Source organism: Pan troglodytes, chromosome 13, assembly GCF_028858775.2.
Source record: "Pan troglodytes isolate AG18354 chromosome 13, NHGRI_mPanTro3-v2.0_pri, whole genome shotgun sequence".
Lineage (NCBI taxonomy): Eukaryota > Metazoa > Chordata > Mammalia > Primates > Hominidae > Pan > Pan troglodytes.
The window spans coordinates 80,652,623-80,674,448 of NC_072411.2; the positions used below are offsets into that span (position 1 = coordinate 80,652,623).

Genomic DNA, 21,826 nt, shown 5'->3' on the forward strand with positions numbered 1-21,826 from the left:
CTTGAAGAAACTTGCCAATGGTAGTTAATAGCAACAGGAGGTACTTAGTTGAAAGAAATATAATTGCTGATATTTGACTTTTTCTGATCTAAGAAAACAGCACTTTCATATGGTTCAAACTAATATCTAAATCTCCTGATTGCGAGTCCAGTGTTTTTCAAGTAATAGTAAATTAATAATACTAAAAAGAGAGCAATTAAAGTCAAGAATACATTTTATACTACAGTTATCTTTAAAAGTAAAGTGGTGACCAGAGAAGTTGTGACTAACTTTTTTTTTTCCAGTTTGGCTAGACCAAAAGTAAATATAAAGTTATTTGACAGTACAAGATGACAGGTATACAGTCACAGACCTTAGCATTTTCTCGGGAAAGTTCACACTCAAATCGAGCCATTTCTTTTTCTCTAACTTGAAGGTCGGTGAGTGGTCTTAAGAATTCCACATGAGGAGCTGTAAGAGAATGTCATCAGAATTCAAAATGAGGTTTCTGGAAATTTACTCTGACATTACCATAGTATACATTAAGAAAAAGTGACTCTTTTGTAGGGCTTTTCCATCTTAATAGACTACAACTGACTTTGAAATCACTTGAAGCTGCCCATCAGGTATGATGCTTTGCTTTTTAGATATCTCTTTAGTTGACATAAAATTACGTGGCATTCTATATGTTCAACTAGTGTGCATGTGTGTGTGTACAGTATATATACTAGGGAGCCATCTCAGTTCTTTTGAATAATAGCTGGAGGAAAAATCTTCATTTGCACTGCACCAGACTTGAAAGATAATGTCAAAGGAAACTTCAGACACCAGTGGCAAAGAAACATTGTCTTATTTAAGGCACTTAGCACAATCTTTGAGAAATTAGCAGAATTCAAAGATAGAACACGTGAAGCACTATGGCCAGCCTTGTGTATGGCTAAGAGGCATGAGGCTGTAATTGAAACATATATTCAGCTTTTAAAAAAAATCAGCTTTGAAGACGTCACATATAAGTCAGGCATAACATCTATTAGTGCAATAAAGCAATGTGTTTTGTATGGGAGGGTGATTAGGATTTTACATCTGTTATTTCATTCATCTGTAGAATTAATTCAGCTGGTGTATAGGATTAGGGAGCTGCCCCCTTGCCCTTCCTTCTTTCAGAGCTCCTTGTGAGTCCTTCCCAAGATGACCATTCTTGAACAATAAGATTCTGAGACAAATGCTGTCTAATAGGTTTGAAAATATGCTCCTTGCAGCTGAGCCTTCTTGGAATGAAGGTAGATGTCAAGGTGAAGAAGGAGACCCAAGAAGCTACTTTGACATAAGCTTGAGCAGAGCAACCACAAAGTGGTAAGAAAAACATGGTACAAGATGCATGAAGCACAGAGTCACTAGGTTGTAGCTGTTGACAGATGGGAAGCAACCAAACCAAACAAACAAATATTGCACAAAAATATGCAGAAAAATGTCATCACTGGACAAAGGAATGAATGAAACAAATAAGCTAGTATGTGGCATTTTGAAAAAAGACATTACATTTTTCACCAGAGGAAGAAGTAATGTTAAAAACCATTAGAGTTCTCTTCATTCAAAGAGTCCAGGACTCAAAAGATCCAGGGCCTCACTCCATCTTCTTATCCATTCTTATTCTCAGAGATTGAATCATGTGAATGTGCTTTGTCATATTACAGCAGATGTCTAGTATGCTCCTATTCAGACTGAAATTTCATGCTCATTTTCTAGTTGTTCCCCACACCTGAAAATTCATTTTCCTTCCACATGGAAATCACTTTTACTTTGTTTTTAAAATTAGGACTCCCTACTTATCTTTAAAATTCAGTTTCTCCTCATCCATATCAGGATATCCATACAGTAGGCTGACCCCATGTAGACAAAGAACACATCTACTCACTACTCAGTGAGAGAAAAGAAGCATAGGGAAAAGTGATTGCTCCATCATTAATCAGACCAGACATAGAATACGACTTTTCTTTTCTTTTTTTCTTTAAACACATAAAGGATCAGGTTAGGTCAGTGTCAATACTAGAAGTTGCCAAGAAATGCAGTTAGGCCAAGAAGGGCATGCAAAAAGTGTTGTGTTGTTTTGTTGTTGTTGTTATTAAAGAATTGCAAATGAAAAGTCCTTTGTAAGAAGAATACTTACGCACGACATTCAGGTTACAGGAAGTCTTAAAATCCTTAGCATCACAAGTGTATGTTTTAATATCCTCTGGGGTACAGTCATGTATAACAAGTTTTCTGACCCTGCCATCAGCAACAATTTCATACTTCTTGCTTTTGAGGATTTCTGTCCCATTTTTGAACCATTTCACCTTAGCATTTTCTCTGGAGACTTCACACTCCAGCACTGCAGTGGCTCCCTCTTCGACCGTCTGGTCCTCAAGAGGCTTAGTGAATTCAACTGGGGGTTCTGAAAGAATCATACTCATTAGCCAAGGTACTCCTTTCCTTCTCCAAGAGTTTTGGTACCTTCTCAACTTTCCCCTGCCATCTCCAGGGCTTTGTTCTGTCCTAAGTTTTATTTTCAAGTTTTGATTACACTCAGACATTTTCCTCTAAAAATGATATTTTATCATTATTTGTACAGACAAGAGGAAAATCATTTTTAAAAACTAGGAAACATTAAGGAAATAACAGCCAACTCTTGGTTAATAAAGTGATGGATACCTAGCTTGATAATAATTCTTCCTCCAGCTGGCTTTTGAAAATCTAGGATGTGCAATAAAAACAATAGAGATGGAAGGAGGAAGTAAAACCTACGCTAGTCAATTTTGGCTCTTTAAAAAGATAGTCTGTGAATTATTTTGTTATGCTAAAAAGTAAAATCAGACTTTTGATTATTTGGTTGATTTTAAACATCTATAGTACTCATCATATAAAGATAATTGAGAGTTGGCATTGTTTATGAGCCTCTGCCTTATACATGTTTTTAAAATAAGCCTTGTAATTACCTTTCACAAAGAGGTTGGCGTGAGTTTTGAAATCTTTTGCTGTTAGTTGGACTTCCCCAGCATCTTCTAACTTTACATCCCTCAGAGTAAGTGTATGAACTTTTCCTTCTGAACGTGGGACCACCTAGTTGTTTTTAAAAAAAGAATACATGAAACAGCAATCTAGTATATGGGTGCATTTAATTCATTTAGATAAAAATAAATGGAAATAGAGCTTTCCAAGTTGTTTTATAATCATCTATTTAGCACGTATGCATTCAAAAATCATTTCAACCAATAGTTTGGGATCTTTTTTTTAAAATTTATTTATTATTATTATACTTTAAGTTTTAGGGTACATGTGCACAATGTGCAGGTTAGTTACATATGTATACATGTGCCATGCTGGTGCGCTGCACCCACTAAGTCATCATCTAGCATTGGGTATAAGGACTATAAATCATGCTGCTGTAAAGACACATGCACACGTACGTTTATTGCGGCATTATTCACAATAGCAAAGACTTGGAACCAACCCAAATGTCCAACAATGATAGACCGGATTAAGAAAATGTGGCACATATACACCATGGAACACTATGCAGTTTGGGATCTTTCAAGAAAATTTTAGGGTTTCATAGTTACCTTTATATAATTACTAGGTGGCCTTTCACATTGAAATTGCCCAGGCCAGTTTCTGTTTACATTTGTGGTCTTTTTTTGCATATGCGTAGATATATAGCACATATAGTATATACGTATATGTGTATATATATGTGTGCCCCCATTCTGCCCCTGGGCTTATATATATATAAAGGAAGAACTTAGAAAAGCGAATTCATGAAAGGATGAAAGAAAATATCAGCTATGGCAAGCTAAAAGTAAACCTTATGTTCTGTATGTAAGGTGTTTGCCATGCAACAACAAGCTATAACTCTTCTTCCCATTTATTTTAGCAATTAAACTTATTTTGCAAACCAATTAAACCTGTGATTAAATAATTTGTACAACCTATTAATTTTGTTCAAAACTGCAAATGAAGGTTGGACTCTTCTTCCTTTTTCATGTGTCTAAGCATCAGGAATGGGAAAATCAGATGTCAATGCTGCGACAGATAGGGTCATTCTGACAGCAAAGATAAGAGACTTGGGGGTTCTTCCAGTTCTATGATATAAAATTCCTAAGAAGCTGTGCCCTGTCATCCAGACTGATTTTGCACTGCTTAAGAGTTTACTTAGAGTTAAAAATAATGTAAAGGTTTTCACCAGTGGAACTATTTATTATGCTAGTGTAAAGAAAAGAATCAGAAATAAGGTTTCATCTAATAGTGTTTTCTTTAATTAAGAACTGGGCATGGTTAGTCACATAATTATCTTAATAATTGAGAGTGGCCAAAAAACATAATAAGGAAAAATAACAGCTAGGAGGGGGTAGTTAAATATGCCCTTGGAACAGAGCTACTTATCCAAGGGCATGGTGCTGAAATGGGGAAAATTTGTTTTTTAATAACATTTCGGTATAAATTTTGGCATGCAACTTTTGGCTATTTGAAAAGGTGTCTCAGTTTCTAACCCACCCACAGATATATTTTATCTATTAATATTATGTTGCCTTATCATCTGAGTTCCTCTGTAGCTACTCTAGGACACTGCTCAGAATGCAGTATGTCTCAATAAACAGCTTGTATACAATCTACCTCCACTATGTTAAAAGAAAAAAAAGGAAAACTGGTAGGTACCTTATAAAAATAAACCAATGAAATGAATGTTGAAGATTTTGCAGTAGATTGTAAGAATAATGTTAGAAATTTAAAAAAAAATTATTTATAGTGGAAGCATATTAATGTAATACAGTAGGCTTATGACCATGACAAAACTATTAAAGTTTTGTATTTAAACTTTAATTTTATCAAATTTAAAATTTAACTTTAAAATTATCAAATGCCATTTGGAACTTGGCAGTCCTTTCTTAAACTGACAGCCAAAACCAACTACAACAACAAAGAAAAAATGCAAACAACTCATGTCTACAAGTTTCTCTTCATATTTCCTATTCCTATAGCTTGTTTTTGCTTGTTTGGTTATTGTAGTTTTGAAGGTGAAAATTTTTACAAAAAATGAGTATTAAAGTTCGGAATTACATTGACAAGAGCAAGTTTGTTCTGACAGACTTAATTTAAACAAAATCTGCCACATGTAATAAAATGATTTTATTACTTCAAAGTTTATATTTAAGTTCTTTTTGAAAAGAGACATTTAAGTAATGCAAGAGCAAGTTCACAAAAGGCTAAGGTATTTTGGGTGCCTAGAGTAAAGGATTAAAATTCCTATGCCAAAAGAGATGTAAAGGGGCCCTATAGAATTATAGTAAACTGATCCTTTCTAACCCTAGAAAAAATTTTAGTTACAATGAGAATTTTTTAAAAATAAAATGTGAATAAGATTTTTAGGAGTCTACATTTGAATTAAAATAGTGCAGTTTTTGTATTAGAACTGAGACTGATCTTTTAATAAGAAGCTCTTATTATGACAAAAAGATATTTGGTAATGAAAAAATAATATCATTTGTCTTTAAGCAGTGTTCCTATATATAAATCATGAATTTGCAGATCTAGAAAGAATCTTGAAAAAGCAACCAATTCTCTGCCTTTAGACATGAAGTTAATTAAATCATGCATGATAGGCAAAATATATTTTTTCAAACAATAAGCTTGAAGGTAGAGGTGCCTCCCTTAGTTCAATATTTAGAAGACCTCATTGTAAGGAAGGTTTTGTGATATGTAACTTAATTCTCATGCTACAAATGGAATGTACTGCTGCTTTTTCTGGTCACTGGAAAAGGAGACCAAGAAGATCTTATTATCTGTATAACAGGCAGGCGTTACCTATCAGATGACTGCTGGTGAATTACCCTGTAATCACTCTAGTGGAATACTAGTTTTTGTTGTTGTTGTTGTTGTTGTTTGTTTGTTTGTTTCAAAGCAGTTACTTGAAGGCATTGCTTTCAAATACTTCAGTCAATGCTGTGGCTTTTTGTTAAACTGAATCACTTTTTAATTATATTCCTTTAAGTCTTCAAAGTTTGATTTTTGTTGAGATCTTTATAGCACATTTAATAGTATTTCTGAAATATTGGGGGAATATGTCACAGAACAATGTACTGTCCTGTGCTTTATTTCCAACCCAGGCTGGACATATTCCATATATTTTATTTTAATAATTCAAAATTAATGATGGATTGTCAAGATAATTTAAAGACATATGTTGTTTCTGGGGACAAAACATACAGATCAATTTAGGCAAATTGTATTGTGGGCCTATCTGAATAATCCCTTAGTTTTTACTTATGGGTAAAATCTTGGGCATAAAGAATGTTAGTAAAAGCTAACAGCAGGAGCTAGTTATTTACCAAAGCTTAAAAAAAATATTTCATCCACATATGTGGATAACCACAGAGCCCTTCTTTCTTGTCAGTACCATCAGTTGCACTTTAAATAGTCCACTTGCATTCCAGATATCGCACAGCCCAGAGCACTTGAAGGTTAAAAATAGCTTTGGAGAAATGCTTGAAGAGCAAATCTGCCCAGAAGTTATCTCAACTACTTGATCAACTGCCCGAAATGGAATTTCAGTCTTCTCCTCTTAATCCCCTTATATGCAGAACACTAAATAGGATGGAGAGCGTTAGTCTTAAAACTTAATGTGCACCATGGTTGCAGAGCGTGCAATCAGAAAGCCTTTTTGATCCTTCCTGTCTTCTGGTTAGTCAAACTATCATGCATAGTCAATGAGTCTTGTCTTTTCTTCAAAAAACTAAAACATGATCATACTTTAAATTTATTTCGATTTCAATAAAAAAATCATCAGGTTAAACCTAAGAAAAAATGCAAAAAATTGGCTTTACAGTTTCAGCAGAAATCAGGCTAAAGGCGGAAAGAGAAAGGCAAAGACAGAGGAAGAGACATTAGAAAGAGCAAAGAATAAGGAACATACAAGTGAAGGTGGAAGAACTCCAGAAAAAGAACGGGAAAGACAAGGCATGCCTGCTTTTTACCTTATCGCTGGGCTCTAGTTTCTTCCCTTTGAGATACCATTCCACTGGGATATCTTCGTAGGAGAGCTCGCAGTCGAAGGTGGCTGTTTCCCCTGCAGTCACGGTGACATCCTTTAAAGGCCTCAGAAGACCAATTACTCGTGCTTTTCGAGAGGGAAGAAACAGCTTTGCGTTACTCATTTTGTAATCCCAAAAGAATAAATAGAGACTTAGATATGAATCTTCATGGTTGCTTTCTTCAAGAAGCCACAGGACTGGCCACTATTTTAACTCCCATGTGAACGTGGCCCCACGGCGCTGAGAAGGGGAGAGCTGGTAGCCAGAGAGCGAGTATATGTAGGGGCCCTTTCGTTCTGACGTACAAGGTCAGCGAGAAATCTGTGCTGCATCTGTCTCTCTGCCAGGCGTCAAGTTCTTCTTGCTACATAAGGTATGTGACTTCCAAAATAACTAAGACTCTGATTGGGAGAGGACAAGGGGCCTTCAATCAGAGGCTGTCCCTATCCATCAAACACTTTGCACCTTCCAGAAACGTTAGCCTAATGCTCCCCACCTTCTTTCTTGAATCTAAAATGCCCACACAGCAAAGCTTGTCTTTCTGGTGCTCTAGTTGCACAGCCACTTGAGGGAAGTGGTCTTTGAGGGTTCTGAGTTAGATTCTCATTGTATATGTATCTACTTTCAATGAGAGGACCACAGAGCAGGAAAATCTGATTTGCTAAATTTTCTTTTGTTCAAATGGCAAGGTCAACAAAATTTCCAAAACTTTACGATTTGAACCACTTCTGTATTGGAATGTCAAAGTGGCAAATACAAGAGAGCCAGTTTTTGTGTGTTAATAATATTTTCTAACTAATAAAATAAGTCCAATTAATTTCACTCACATTCATTTTCTGAAAAAGTGTTTATTTAATTTCCCTGAAAAATATACAATACTTACGCTTAACTCGGAGGTGGGCACTAGATTTAACATTGGCAGCTTGGAAATCCACCCCACCCGTCTGGTCCAGGCGACAGTTGTGCAAAACAAGGGAGTGTATTTTGCCTTCTTCCTTAATTTCACAATCCTGTACCAACAAAACAGAAAAACTTTCATAGAAAATAATTTTCTTTGAAATTTTGTTCTAAGGATAGAATATCTTAATTAAAGGAATGCAACAAATAAATGGTGATGAAACTTTATATAACTTTGAGCTCTTTTTTAGGAAGTAAAGCTTACAAGTACTAAGAGGAAAGCCACATTTATTTTAGCTGTATAATTCTGAGCCAACTAGCAGCATCACAGAGTATCTACAACCTTATACCCACTCTGCTGGATCAAAAGTAATGCAAGTGTGCCAGTCTGAGCCCATTCATAGACCCTGACATCTCTCTTTGGCTTAGGGTCTGATAGAGAAACTGCTATCATGTTTTAAATGTCCTGCATCCACTCTGACTTTCACCTGTTCTTTTCTAATTCACACAGCTCCTTTAGGTGTTGACAAGTTCAGAAATAGCCTTACAGGTGTTTGGAGTAGGGCCTCTCCCTTGAGTTTCCAGTTGGCGTGGATATCATCTTCAGAGATTTCGGTTTCAAAGCGTGCTGTCTCAGTCTCCATCACCTCCACACTGTGCAGGGGTCGCACCAGTTTAATTTCCCGATCTAGAAAAGTGAAGGGCCAGCATGGGTCATTAGCCTCTGGCACAAATAACCCCAATGCTTCAAGAGTGAAACTCATGGAAATTTCCTTACCCTCAATGTCAAGTTTTCCTGAGGTCTTATCTGTCCCACAGTCACAGGTGTACTGTCCAATATCTGATTTCAAGGCTTTCTTTAGGATTAGCATGCGTTTCTTGCCATCTGCCTTAATAACAGCATTTTTGGATGGCTTTATTTCCTTCCCATCCTTAAACCATTTCACTGGTGCATCTGCTTTGCTAATTTCACACTGTAGAATAACTTCATCTTTCTCTACACCAGTATAATCTTGAAGTTTTCCTGTAAAATATGGGTCTCCCTCTGCAAGTAAAGTATAAGTTAAAAACTTTTATTAATCACCTTAGGGAAATGACAATCTCTTGGAAAGTTTAAGACACAACTCACAGAGTTCTGAGTATCTTTTAAAATTGTGTCAAGTGTTCAATCATTTAACCTGTTTATGTTCAAAAGTTCTCTAAATATTAGGAAGGGTATCAGTGTGTGGGATTTATCAAGATCTAATCCATTCATATTGAATTTTGAAACATTTTATTAACAGTAGCTAAAAAGACTGAAATTTAGCTTCAAATACAATTTTGTGTTCCTCCATTATTTGGGTAAATTTCTAATTTCTTAGCAACTCTATTATGTCTAGTTTACTTTTAAGCTTTCAGGTTCACATTGTTAGTTTTTCTTAATCAATTAATAGTTTGCCTTTAATCATGTCTATATATGTTAGCCTTCATGTTTAATCTTGTTGATATTAGGTGGCCAAGAAAAACAATGAGGTTTATTAATGTAAATTATGTAATATCTTCTCTTATGGGAAACTTGAAAAACATTCCTCTGAAATAATTTTGATAAAATGAAGAGATAGAAAGTATTTATATACTCCTATTTTAAACATGACAGGGCTCAATAATTAATGAAGAATTTTAAGTTGGCTTTTAATTGGCTATTTTGTGGGTGTAAGCTAGAATCTTCATTAATTTATAGTAATGAAGGTAAAGTGTTTTAGAAATAAGCCTGATTACATATGTGATAGCTTCTTAAGGAGTTGGGCTGCTTTCATGCAATATAACACTTAGAAGACTATTTTATAGAATAGATACTCCACAAATTTCTGTTGAATTTAATGCAATAAAATTAAAATTTAAAAAGCACTTACCAAGCACAGTGAGTTTAGCTTCTGAACTCATCCCCATAGCTTCTACTCTAATTTGGGAGGTGTCATCAATAGACAGGTCTTTGAATGTGATCGAATGAGTTTTCCCTTCATCTTGCATTGAGACCGACCTGGTGGTGTGTAGGCGCTGGTCATTCTTGAACCATTTAACTCGGATGTTATCATGAGATAACTCCACAGTAAATACAGCACTTTCCTTCTCTTTGGCAGTTACATCTTTGAGAGGGGTGAGGAATTTGAGCCGGATTCCTATCAAGAAAAAAAAGAAAGAACTTATTAATTGAAGCACTTTAAAGAAGAAATATAAAACTAAAGGCAAAAAAAATGATTTTGGGGTGGACTATTTGATAAAACTATTTACCTTCAATGATCAGTTTGCCACTTGTGTGCTTATCTTCAGCTTCAAACATGTATTTTGCTTCATCTTCAAAAGCAGCTGACTTGATCACCATTGAATGCTTAGTGCCATCCTTTATAAGCTCAAATCTGTCATCACCTGTGATTTCCTGGGTTCCTTTTAGCCAACGGAATGTTTTGGGCTCCCTGGATACTTCACACTCAAACTTAGCCTCATCTTTCTCGAAGACTTTAACATCACTGAGAGGTGTGATGAAGATAAGAGGCAATTCTGAAAGAAGTGGACAGTGGATGAAGTCAGAATACGTTTCCATTGATGACCCTTGATCAATGCAGGGGTGTATCAGGAAGTCTTGCAGAGAAAATACAAAAACGTGGCTGACAAGTAGAGCATACCTTTCACTTTCAGATTGGCTGCAGATTTGGCATTAGCAGCCTGGAAGGAAACCTCTCCTGTCATACCCAGCTGACAGTTATGAAGGATCAGAATATGCTTCTTTCCATCCTCAATGATTTCACAGTCCTGTTTGGAGTGAGGGTTAGAAGGAAAGAAAGAACATCATTTATATAGTTATTCCTACAAATCATCAAGATATTTTATGCCTTTTTTCACCCTACACAACCAAGCAACCCCTCTCCTATATAATTAGCTAATCTTGACTTACAGGGGAAGCTGTCAAAGGCTGTCCTTTCAGCTTCCACTGGCCGTGAACATCAGGTTCAGAAAGTTCAATTTCAAAGCGGGCTGTTTCACCAACAAACACCTCTACTCCGTACAGAGGCTTTTCCACTTTTATTAGTCGAGCTGAAATGATACAGTTTTGTTAGCATGACTGAACTAATAAACTGCAGATTCAGATAGGGTAAATTTTACATTGTTGAGCAACTCACCCTCAACAGTAACATTTGCCTTGGTCTTGTCTGTGCCACAGTCACACACATATTCGCCTTTATCTTTAAGGTCCGCCTTTTTGATTTTTAAGATGCGGCGCAGGCCATCTGCCTTGATAGAATATTTGGGTGAAGGGACAATCTCTTCACCATCTTTGAACCATTTCACTGGTACATCTTTGCTCACTTCACACTTCAAAGTAATCTCATCCTTCTCCACTGCAGTTTTGTCATGTAATTTCACAGTGAAGTAGGGATCGGCCTCTGTAAAAGACATTTAGCATAAAATTAGAAGAATGTGAAAATTAAAGTTTATTAAAGAGTAAAAGGTTGCAAAATATTTTATTACTCCCCACTCCCATGATTCAGAAACTGGCTATCTGGTTATACTTGGTTACATTTACCTAAGACCTTCAGCTGTGCTGTGGAGCTCAGCTCCTTGACTTGAGCTTTTATCTGAGATATATCATCCAATGTCACTTCTTTCATTTCCAATTTGTGAGTCTTGCCCTCAGAAGAGATGAGTACTGTTCTGCTTGTATGGAGTTTGGCATCATTTTTGAACCAGACTACATGCATTTTTTCATGAGAAAGTTCACAAACAAAAGTTGCTGTTTCACCTTCTTTTACTGTTTGATCTTCAAGAGGTGACATGAATTTCAGTCTTATACCTGAAATGCAAGCATAGATAATGCCTCAGAAACACAATTCACCTTCAGAAAGATTCCATTCTAATCTGCCTGAGTAAAAGGGACCCATTTCACATGGCATTTATTTATTCATCTTTCCAAATAGAGCTCCACTAAAAAAAAATTAAGGGGGGTTGTTTTGGTAACACTGTGAAAGTTAATTAGTGATGCATTATCACAGCTTTTAGAACTTGGCGTCCTATCTTTAAAGTCATATATTTGCATGCCTTTATGGGATGTCACAGATCTCATTAGCTCGCTTACCTGTGACAAACAACCGAGCTGAAGTCTTCTTGCCCTCCACCTCAGCAGTATAGACCCCTTCATCATCAAATTGAGAATCATTAATAACAAGAATATGTTTCTTTCCATCAGCGATGATATCAAATTTGTCAGATGACTTGATTATATCAGGTCCTTTGGACCATATAACATTTGCCTCTCGGGTGAGGACACATTCGAATCGAGCCTGTCGCCTTTCTGGAACAGTGACATCCTTCAGGGGCACAGCAAAGTCAAGTTCGATTTCTGAAAATCAGACATTAAGAATGAGGTCTTTCAGAATGCACAGGGATGTGAAATAAAGTTGAGCCCCCTCCCCAAATTCTAAAAGCCCCATACCTTTTACTGTCAAAATGGCAGTTGTAATTGCATTAAGGGCCTGGTAGAGGACTTCACCAGCTTGGTCCAGTTTGACTTTGTGCAAAGTTAAGAAGCGTTTTCCACCTTCTGCTTTGATTTCACAAGTCTGAAAAACAATAGTTTTAGTAACCATTTGAAAGAGATAAATTCCCTATAGGAGAAGTGTTTCAGATACAAATTTCTATAGAGTTTTAAAAATTACTACTAATAAAAGTAAGCAGAGAATTCCCTGTCATAACATTTTACACAAATTGTTCAAGTTGTCCCCAAATGATACGTAAAATTTCTTTCCTTCTTGGAGACTTTAGAAGACTCCATTAACTCCATTATTATTAAAGCAACCCGAATCTAGGATATAGATCCTGAATATCGGATGTGGTTATTTTATATGACTAACAATTTAAAATGTGAAATTACTCACAGGTGAGGGCCTTAGAAGTTCTCCTTTCAGTTTCCATTGTCCAGGAATGTCTGCCTCTGAGATTTCTGCATCAAAGCTTGCACTTTCTTTCTCATAAATGGTAACGTCCTCTATTGGTTTAAGCAGTTCAACTTCACGCTCTGTATTGGTCAGGGATGAAGTAACATAATGCTTTAGACAACCCAACGATGCTTTGCGCTTTTATGTGTTTTGGTGTGTTATTTGGCTTTACACATACGCAAAACTTATAATTTGAATAAAAGGTAAGATTTTATACCTCCAAGTGTCAGCTTTGCAGGGTATCTTTTTCCTTCAATTTCCACTGCATACTCAGCAATATCTTCTGGCATAGCATTCTTAATTTTGAGGTATAGATGATTTCCATCTCTCAGTATTTCAGTCTTATCATTTGGTTCCGCAGGGATTTCATCATATCCTTTGAACCACTTAATGTTTGGAGTATCTTTTGCTATATCACAGGCAAAAATAGCTGTCCCCTTGGGTTTCACATGCTGGTCTCGTATAGGTTTCACCAGCCAATCTCTAATGACTTCTATATGAAAATAAGATCAGAAAAAATGATTAAGGTCTGAACAAGTAATATACATAGCTTCCTTAGTAAATTTCAGGAATAGGAAAAATTTCACAATATTGGGCATAATTAATCCACTATAGGATATATTGTTATTCCCCTCTTAGGTACAAGATTTCTGATATTGTAATACTGGGAAACAAGGTCCTTTCTTCCATTTTCTTAGTGTAATAATAAGCAGAACGAAATCTCCCAGGAAAGTACTAACCTACTACTTTTACGCAAGATGAACACTCCAGGTTGTTGGCGTTTTCCACAGTAACTGTGTATGTTCCAGCATCTGTGTCATCCGCATCGTTGATGGTCAGGGCCCGCATCAAGCCAATGACGCCTGGCACAATTCGGCCAGGTTTCTCCACCACAATCTTGCCATCCTTCCTCCAGACCACGTCACGCTCTTTGTTTAACTCGCAGCTTAAGTACAATGGCTGTCCTTTGACCACTGTGACTTCCTCTTCCAGTGTTTTTACAAAACGCACAGGAAGTTCTATGGAGAATTTCAGTATATATTTCAATAAATACAATATTTTCAATGAAATAAAACTTGGAAATAAGAGGTTTTGTAAAACTACAATGCAAGTTGCTACTAAGGTTTGTTACATTAAAGTTTAATATAGATTATGTTCAGAAGACTAGAAATTACCTTCTACAACAAGTTTAGCCGTGGAGGTCTTTTCTTTGTTTCCCAAACGTAAAACACAGGTGTATTCACCAGCATCGGAAAGTTGAACATCAATGATGTGCAGCTTTCTGTCTTTACCATCTGCAATAAACCTGTGCTTGGGACTCTCACGGATATTGCTACCGTCTTTCATCCAGGTTGTAATTGCAGTGGAAGGGGAGACCAAACATTCAAAGATTGCTGAAGAGCCAACGAACTCTGATTCTGTCAAGATGATGTCTTTGATTTCTTTCACAAACTTCAGTGGCACAGCCTTTAGCTGGTAGGTGAACGGGGCTTCATCAGGAGGTTTCTCTCCACCACTTCCTGGCCTTAACTTTCTCCTTTCGGCTTCTATTGGTGAAGGAGTCTTTTTGGGTACACCTAATTCAAAGTAAAATAAAAAGTTGATTTGGCACCTCCTTAGGAGTCAGAAAGTTCATACTTGGCTGCCTGCTGGATAAAACCAGCCGTAAAGCAATTAGAAGACAAGAAGAGAAAACTAAAGACCAGGCAATTGAAAGGCCAATTGAATTTATACTGCCTTGTTTCAGGCAGGAAAATGAGATGGTATAAGGAATCCATGAATAATAAATGTCCCTTTTCTCAAGTTTTAATCTGAAGTATAAAATAGCCAGATTAATGTCTAATTATTTTATCTGCCATGTATAAATACCATGCATATGAAAAATGAAGCTAAGAACTTATGGGATTCACTATGCTAAAATATAGTTGGATATATATATATATATATATATATCTCCTTGCATAATACTAAAAGTATTATTTGAAATGTCAGAAAACATGCTAGTTTTAGTAGAATCAATTAGAAAAAATAAAAAATTTATGAATTTTGAAATTTTTTTCCCCTTGAATATGAACTTTGGAAATTCAGAGTGGAAGGTTACAATGCAAGTACTAGAAAAGTGAATCTCACCTTTGATAGGACCTTTTGGCTTGGCAGCCTCTTCCTTAGGTACTTTGGCTTCTGAAATAAAAATAAAACTCAGCATTTAAACACTTTTCGGACTTATTTCATGTTTAATAGTAAACCATGGAGGGTGAGTCATGCTCCATTATAAATATTAACGCATAAAGAGAAATTGGTTTCATTTATATGACTTCTATGGATAATCACATTTCCAGGAAGGCATATTCTGAGATTGAAGAGCTCAAGCTAAACTGCCAACATATTTAGGATTAACAACTTCTTTCAGCAAGTGCCTTATTATCTTCCCATTTTTGGAAGGCTTACTGTTGCCTTGTGAGGAAAAGTTTTGCTCCTGCCTAGCTGTGCAAAATATTTTATATGTTTATGTAAGTCCTGATTATGTGAACCAAGGAAATAAGGTTTTGTCAATAAGAAATCAGTGTAGGGAAAAGGGAAATGGCTGAGAGGTTACCAAAAGCCTTTCTTTTTATGTCTAAATTGGGCAGACAAACAAATCCAGGGAAGACTAAGGAAAAAGAGTCCATGTACCACACATGCATGAGTTTCTTTGAAGATTTCCCTTAGACAATGAAGTAAGGCAGAAGCAAGAGAGTTCTGACATTTAGAGTTTGATTCCATTATTAATACAGGGACAGTATAAACTGTGGAATGAGTTCTCTAGCTTCAGCTCCCAGGATAACTGAGAATAGCTTTATTTTTATACATACTTAATTAGTTAAGAGCAGTTCATCACCTTTTTCTGAATAATAAAAGTACTGCGTTGACATTATACAAGTTTAAAAGAATATGCCCAAATCATAAACATCGGCAACAAAATATAACATAAATATTAAAAATTAAACTACAGTCAAAAGAATATAGTGTATTTTTTTATGTCATTAAACATGGTAATGTCCAAATATTTTGAGATAATTTTAAATAAAAAAATTTCTAAATAATTTATATAAAAATATATAAACAAATATAAAATGACTAATCATTGAATTAATAATCTAAAATAATATAATTTTTCCAAATAGTTTTATTTATTGATTTATTAAAGATATAAGCCAATTTTTATTATTAGATTCAGAAAATTAAATTAAAAAATTTCTCTGTCAAACTATTATGGACATTTTTAAATGTTATTCCCGGGGCCTATGCACATCTCACTGTGGAATGTAACAAATAGTTCTCTCTTTTTTTTTTTAAATTCACCCTGAATTTTTTATTTTGTGCTTTATCAGTGGAGATGATCATTTTTCCATAGGAACAAATTGTCAAGGCATTATATTGAATATCTTAGATTCTTCACATCTTAGAAAATTATCAATACATGCCTTCTCCCCGCCCCACCACCACCGCCCCCGCTTTAAATTTACTTTGTTTTATTTTTGGTTTTGTTGTTTCTTTTTTAAAAAAATAATTTCAACTTTTATTTTAAACTCATGGGATGCATGTGCAGTTTTGTTATGTGGATATATTTCATGATGCTGAGGTTTGGGATATGAGTGATCTCATCACCCAGATAGTGAGCCAAAGGGCAAATAGTCAGGATGTGTATGTTTATCAATGACTATCAATTACACATCAAATCAGTTTTGATCAATTATATCTCAAATTATCACTTAAATGATGAACTATATTAAATAGTTCATATACAATTAATAGGTGCTTTAAGTTTGGACTTGAGATATCTATACCATTAAGTTAGAACATTTAAGAAAATTATTATTGATCTAATTCCTTATACAGATTAAAAGACTGAAATATGGAGTCTCTTTTTTCTTTTTCTTTCTTATTGTGGTAAAATATACCTAACATAAAATTTACCATTTTAGCCATTTTTAAGTATTCAATTCAGTTGCATGAAATACATTCACAATATTGTACAACCATCAACTCTATCCATTTCCAGAACTTTTACATTATCCCAATATACACACTTTTTTAAAAAAGAGAAATTGTTCCAATAGGGTATAAGGGAAATTTGAAGCTTCATGGGATTCTTAGATGTATACCCTTACAGGGTCTCTGCCTGTCTCCTTAGTTTTTATCAGCCCCAAACATATTCATTACTTAATCTCCAAAGCATATGAAAGAAATGGTGCAACCCAGGAACGTACATTCCAGTTAAGGCACAATATTCACCCACTGGGCAAGAGACAAGGTGGATAAAGGATATCACATGAAGAAAAGGTAGAAACTTATCATAAACCTCCGAGGTTGAAATGATACCTATGTTGCAGCATAAACAGGGCTTGAATTTTAATCAAGTGTGAATACTTTTATTAAGTCACCAAAACAAACTAGCAAAAAAGAAAGCTACAGGATAAATACCTGCTTTCTTTCCAACCACCGGCACTGTTACTGGGGCAGCGATGGGGGTTGGTTCAGGTTCCACAGGAGGTGGTTTGATTGTTTTCACTTCTGTAGAGAGAAGTCCATTGCATTAGTGTATCAATTTGTCACTTCCTAAAAACTTATTTGGTAGCTTATTTGCCTCTTCTGATATAATTTTGAAATCTTCAAATAACTAGTTTTTAAGAGAATAGTATATTAAGCATTTTGAGACGTTAGAAATCATTTGATACATACTGACTTTCACCTACTATCTTTTATTAAGTACATGTTATGTGTGTGAATACAGAAAGAATATGCTGTTGACATTGAGGATAAGCTTGCTCACCTGCTTCAGGCTTTGGTTTCGGTTCAGGTGCAGGGAGAGGTATTGCTGGCTTGATTTCAGGCACTGAAATAATTTAGAGTAGAGGGCAGATTATTACAGGATTTTTGAAGTTTTTCACAAAGTCAAAACTAAAATTAAGCCCACGTATCTTGGAAGATATTAGAATTTATATACATATAATTATCAAATCAAGTATTTGATTAGTTTTCATTTTAAACAAAATATTTGGAAAATATAGTAAGGCAATGTTCTTGGTTTTAATGTTGCTATTTATCTCATTGCCCATAAATACAATTTTTTTTTCAGGTAACTTATTTAGCAACTGAGTAATCATTAGCCAATTGCATAGGAGAGTGAGATGGTAAAGAAAATTAAGCCATATGTGATTAACAGATTAAGGTCATGTGTTCAAATCTTGATGTCAGTGTAATGATATTTTAAATGATACATATTTGCATTTTTAGAGACAACTAAGAATGACAGTAGATTTGTACCTTTTGTTGGTTCAGGAATCTTCCTTTCCCTTTTTGTAACAGTAGGTACTTCAACCTCTTCAACAGGTTTTGGAGGTGGTGGTTCTGGTACTTTAAGATAATAAGATTATTTTTTCACTGTTAATATTTGAATATTTAGGAAGCACCTCATCTGAAATATCAATTTATTTTTCAAAAACTCTATGGATGGTTTTTAAAAAAACCTTATAGTTTATCAAGTAATTTCTATTTTATTTTCTTGACTCTGCTTCCATTTATTTTTCTTCCTTTTATTCCATCCACTTATCTTCCACTCCCCTTAGCTCTCTCCTTCTAAATCACTTCTATAATAGTTCCCAATAATTTTGCCCTTTGAGAATAGGCTAATGATAAAAACCAACCCATTTAAAAGCCCCCAGATTATGAAACCTTTGCTGACACCCTCCCATGAATAGCCACTTGATTATTTCAGTCATTTCTACTGGAAGAACTTAAGTTGCAAAATAATGATAAGAATGAAGTGCAGGGAAATACATGAATGGATTTGGGAGTTACTATAAAAATATTTAAACAGAAAGCAGACAATGGAAAACAGAGACTACATCACAGATGAAATATGAAGCCATGTTTACATCTAACTTCATTTATGTTTACAAGATAAACCTTTTGTTAAATGTCCATTTTGTTAAAAGATAATCTTACAAATTGTCACTGAGATCCCTACCTGCAGGTTTTTTAACTTTTTCTAGTTTTTTAGGTTCTACTTTAGGTTCTTCTTCTTCAGGTCTTTTTCTTAGAACTTTAAAGACAAAAAGGTTTATATGTAAACCAAGACAAACTAATGAAGATGTTGAATAAGCTTGACAAATGCAAATAATGTACAAAGCAAGGAAAATGAAAAAAAGCATGCTACCTAGCACTCTGGAAAGTAAGCATTTACACCGAAAGTGTTTTTTGTTTTGTTTTTTTAAAATCAAAGGTTGTCAATTATAATAGCACTCAAAGTTACTTTGTTTCTATGTAGATAGAGGGTCTATTCTGAGACAAGTCTGTGGGAGAAACAGCTCCAACACAAAATGAATAATTTGAATAGCAACAAATAATAATAATAATTAAATGTTAATGATTTAATGAGTATGTAAATAAGTAGAAAGTTTACTTAAGCAGAGATATCTGAAGAAATGTAGCCTAAAAATCAGTAATTCTATGTGAAGACAATGTTAGAACTTAATTCTTCATTTCACTATCTTGTTTCTCATTCTTTAATATTTTATTAGTCAGAAAGAAATGTTCAGTTTTTAAAAAATGTTATTTATTAGTTGTGGTGATCCTGTGTCACACTTTAAAACTGAATATTGAATTTAAGCTAAAGTAGTTTCATGTAAGGTATTTAATAGGTTTAGTGTACTTTACTACATAATTTGGTTATGAAAATGGCAGTCATAGTTGTTGTTAGTTTAGAATATTATCAACTTAGTTATGTCTATTAACATTTTAAATTTCAAAATACTGTGAATGCTCACAAAATTTCTGTCTTTTTTTTAAAAAAAAAGATCTGGAAATGACATTTTTCTTAATTTTCAATGAAACTACAAACAAATTTTGATAAATAGCGAACCAATTCAAAGAAAACCAAAGGACAGAAACATTTTGTAAGCTTTCAAGTTCATTTTTAAAATATACTTAACGCTGACAGAATGGTTGAAAAATACTATACCGCTTTTCAGAACAACTTCTTCCTTTGGTTCAGGTTTACGTTCAGGAAGTAATTTGCGAACTTTCTTTTCACCTCCAGGCACTTAAAAGAATATGATTTCAAATTTTGAAGTGAATTTATATAAAAACGGAATTTCAACAAGAAAAATGTCTCTCCTAAAACTAGTTAACTGTAGTGCATTAAGTAACAATTTTCGCTGCATATAAATACCACAGAATTTAAGTTTAAATGATACATTTCAAGTTATCTCCTCTGCAAATATCTATACAGCCTTGTGATGAAATTCAACTCCATTAACTGCAGGCAAATGTATTCATTTTAAATGCATGTAGAGGATGTCGCTCTATACTGACTTTATGAATCTTTCATCAAATTACAGCGTTCTTGACAGCATCTTTGTCCCAAACTGCAATTGTAGATTGTCCAAATCTATGATGTTATCTACCCAACCACTAAATGTATGAAAATGATACTGGCAAGTGTTAGTGCCATCATTCAGTCTTCTCCACTGAGGGAAGAAGGTGGCCAAGAGTTCCGGTTTGTGACTTTGATGCTGGGGAAGGGCCATATCTCACTTTCTGAACAGAAAAAGAGTAGCCTTTCTTAAGATTTCCTTTTTGAAATAATGCTGGATAAAATATTTAAAATTATAGAATTATAAAATTTCAAAGCTGGTGTTGGAAGCTCATTTTTCATGAATAAGAAAATGTTCTTAAATTCATTCAAATTAAGGAACGCAAGGAATTCAAAATTTCCTGTTGCGTCTACAGTGAATACTGAGCATGGTGGATGATGCTATTTTATAGAGCAGCCTCTTTTGCTATTATGGCCCTCATAGATTTGAATGGTGAATGAAAGGAACACGTGGTGATTATTAAACCATTTTCCTCTCTACTAATGTCAATTAAAATCTAATTTAAAACAGTATTTATTTGTATCGTGTAACTATTTGCTATTAGAAATCTGAATTTTTAGATATTTCTATAAAACTTCCTATTTAGGGCTTTAAACAAGAAATTTGCAATTCATTAAATGGTTTTTTATGTGATAAAGATAACTGCTTAACTCTTATTTCAAAAATTTAAGCCTACAATAGGCAAATATGTATTTCATTTTGAATAATCATTTTTTTCTAATGTCAAACATTTTAAGTAAAAATTTTAAAGTTAAACATTACATATTTTATCCAGGATAAATTGTGTTGGCCTTCAATACTATTTTAGAGGTACCAATCTTCTTAATAACTATTTTTATTGCTCAAACCCAGAAGGAAGCACATGCATCTAATTAATGTAAAGTGAGGAGGCATAATATAGATTTTCTTTACTGATATAATGAACATAGTGAAAATATATCTGTGCATTTTTTATATTATTATTTTATTTTAAAAATCTTATTGATGTTTGAGAACCCAACATTGTAGCTATTATTTTTAAAGTCATTATATGTGATTATGTGCTATTTTAATGTTTATTATCAATATCCATGATAACATTATTTTGTAATCACCTCTTTATGAAATCAGGAAATGTATATTTATATGGGTGACTTTTTTCCCCAAAATTTCAGAGTGACCAGAAACAGTCTTAATTTCTAGGTCTGAATGTGTTGATTACTTGAACAGAACACTACTACCCATTAGAAAAATTATGTTTATTTTTGATAGATGTTTTCTAGACTCTTATAATTCATTTAGTTTTCTTTAGGGTCTAATTTTAGATGAGACCTTATTAGGGAAAATATTGTTTACAGAAAAATACATTTTGAAAAATTACCTACAGTAATAAGGAAATTTTTCTGAAATGTGAGTTCTGTACCCCTCAGAGAATGACTTAGAGCCAGTGAGAAGAGAGTGACAGGAAAGTCCTAAGGAAATCCCTACAAATAACCTTAATAATATAAAAGGAAGATAG

General features: G+C 34.4%; 1 protein-coding gene across 49 annotated transcripts in view; it reads right to left on the reverse strand.

Annotated features, from left to right (window-relative positions):
• Window positions 1-21,826, reverse strand: part of TTN (titin) — a 282,990-nt gene that overhangs the window by 96,196 nt on the left and 164,968 nt on the right. For 47 of the 49 annotated variants that reach the window (NM_001329611.3, XM_054678800.2, XM_024354671.3 and 44 more), the window contains 25 exons: window positions 19,914-19,994; window positions 18,921-18,995; window positions 18,218-18,307; window positions 17,724-17,786; window positions 17,375-17,464; window positions 15,041-15,091; window positions 14,086-14,487; window positions 13,651-13,929; window positions 13,128-13,403; window positions 12,851-12,990; window positions 12,409-12,535; window positions 12,052-12,315; window positions 11,503-11,769; window positions 11,099-11,362; window positions 10,873-11,012; window positions 10,604-10,730; window positions 10,212-10,478; window positions 9,833-10,099; window positions 8,719-8,985; window positions 8,489-8,628; window positions 7,927-8,053; window positions 6,987-7,129; window positions 2,955-3,078; window positions 2,147-2,413; window positions 353-450 (listed from right to left, as the gene is read on the reverse strand). In NM_001329611.3, the coding sequence (NP_001316540.3) occupies window positions 353-450; window positions 2,147-2,413; window positions 2,955-3,078; window positions 6,987-7,129; window positions 7,927-8,053; window positions 8,489-8,628; window positions 8,719-8,985; window positions 9,833-10,099; window positions 10,212-10,478; window positions 10,604-10,730; window positions 10,873-11,012; window positions 11,099-11,362; window positions 11,503-11,769; window positions 12,052-12,315; window positions 12,409-12,535; window positions 12,851-12,990; window positions 13,128-13,403; window positions 13,651-13,929; window positions 14,086-14,487; window positions 15,041-15,091; window positions 17,375-17,464; window positions 17,724-17,786; window positions 18,218-18,307; window positions 18,921-18,995; window positions 19,914-19,994 (4,436 nt within the window). The remainder of the gene's footprint in view (window positions 1-352; window positions 451-2,146; window positions 2,414-2,954; window positions 3,079-6,986; window positions 7,130-7,926; window positions 8,054-8,488; window positions 8,629-8,718; window positions 8,986-9,832; window positions 10,100-10,211; window positions 10,479-10,603; window positions 10,731-10,872; window positions 11,013-11,098; window positions 11,363-11,502; window positions 11,770-12,051; window positions 12,316-12,408; window positions 12,536-12,850; window positions 12,991-13,127; window positions 13,404-13,650; window positions 13,930-14,085; window positions 14,488-15,040; window positions 15,092-17,374; window positions 17,465-17,723; window positions 17,787-18,217; window positions 18,308-18,920; window positions 18,996-19,913; window positions 19,995-21,826) is intronic. The other 2 variants (XM_024354643.3, XM_024354664.3) reach the window with 2 other exon arrangements.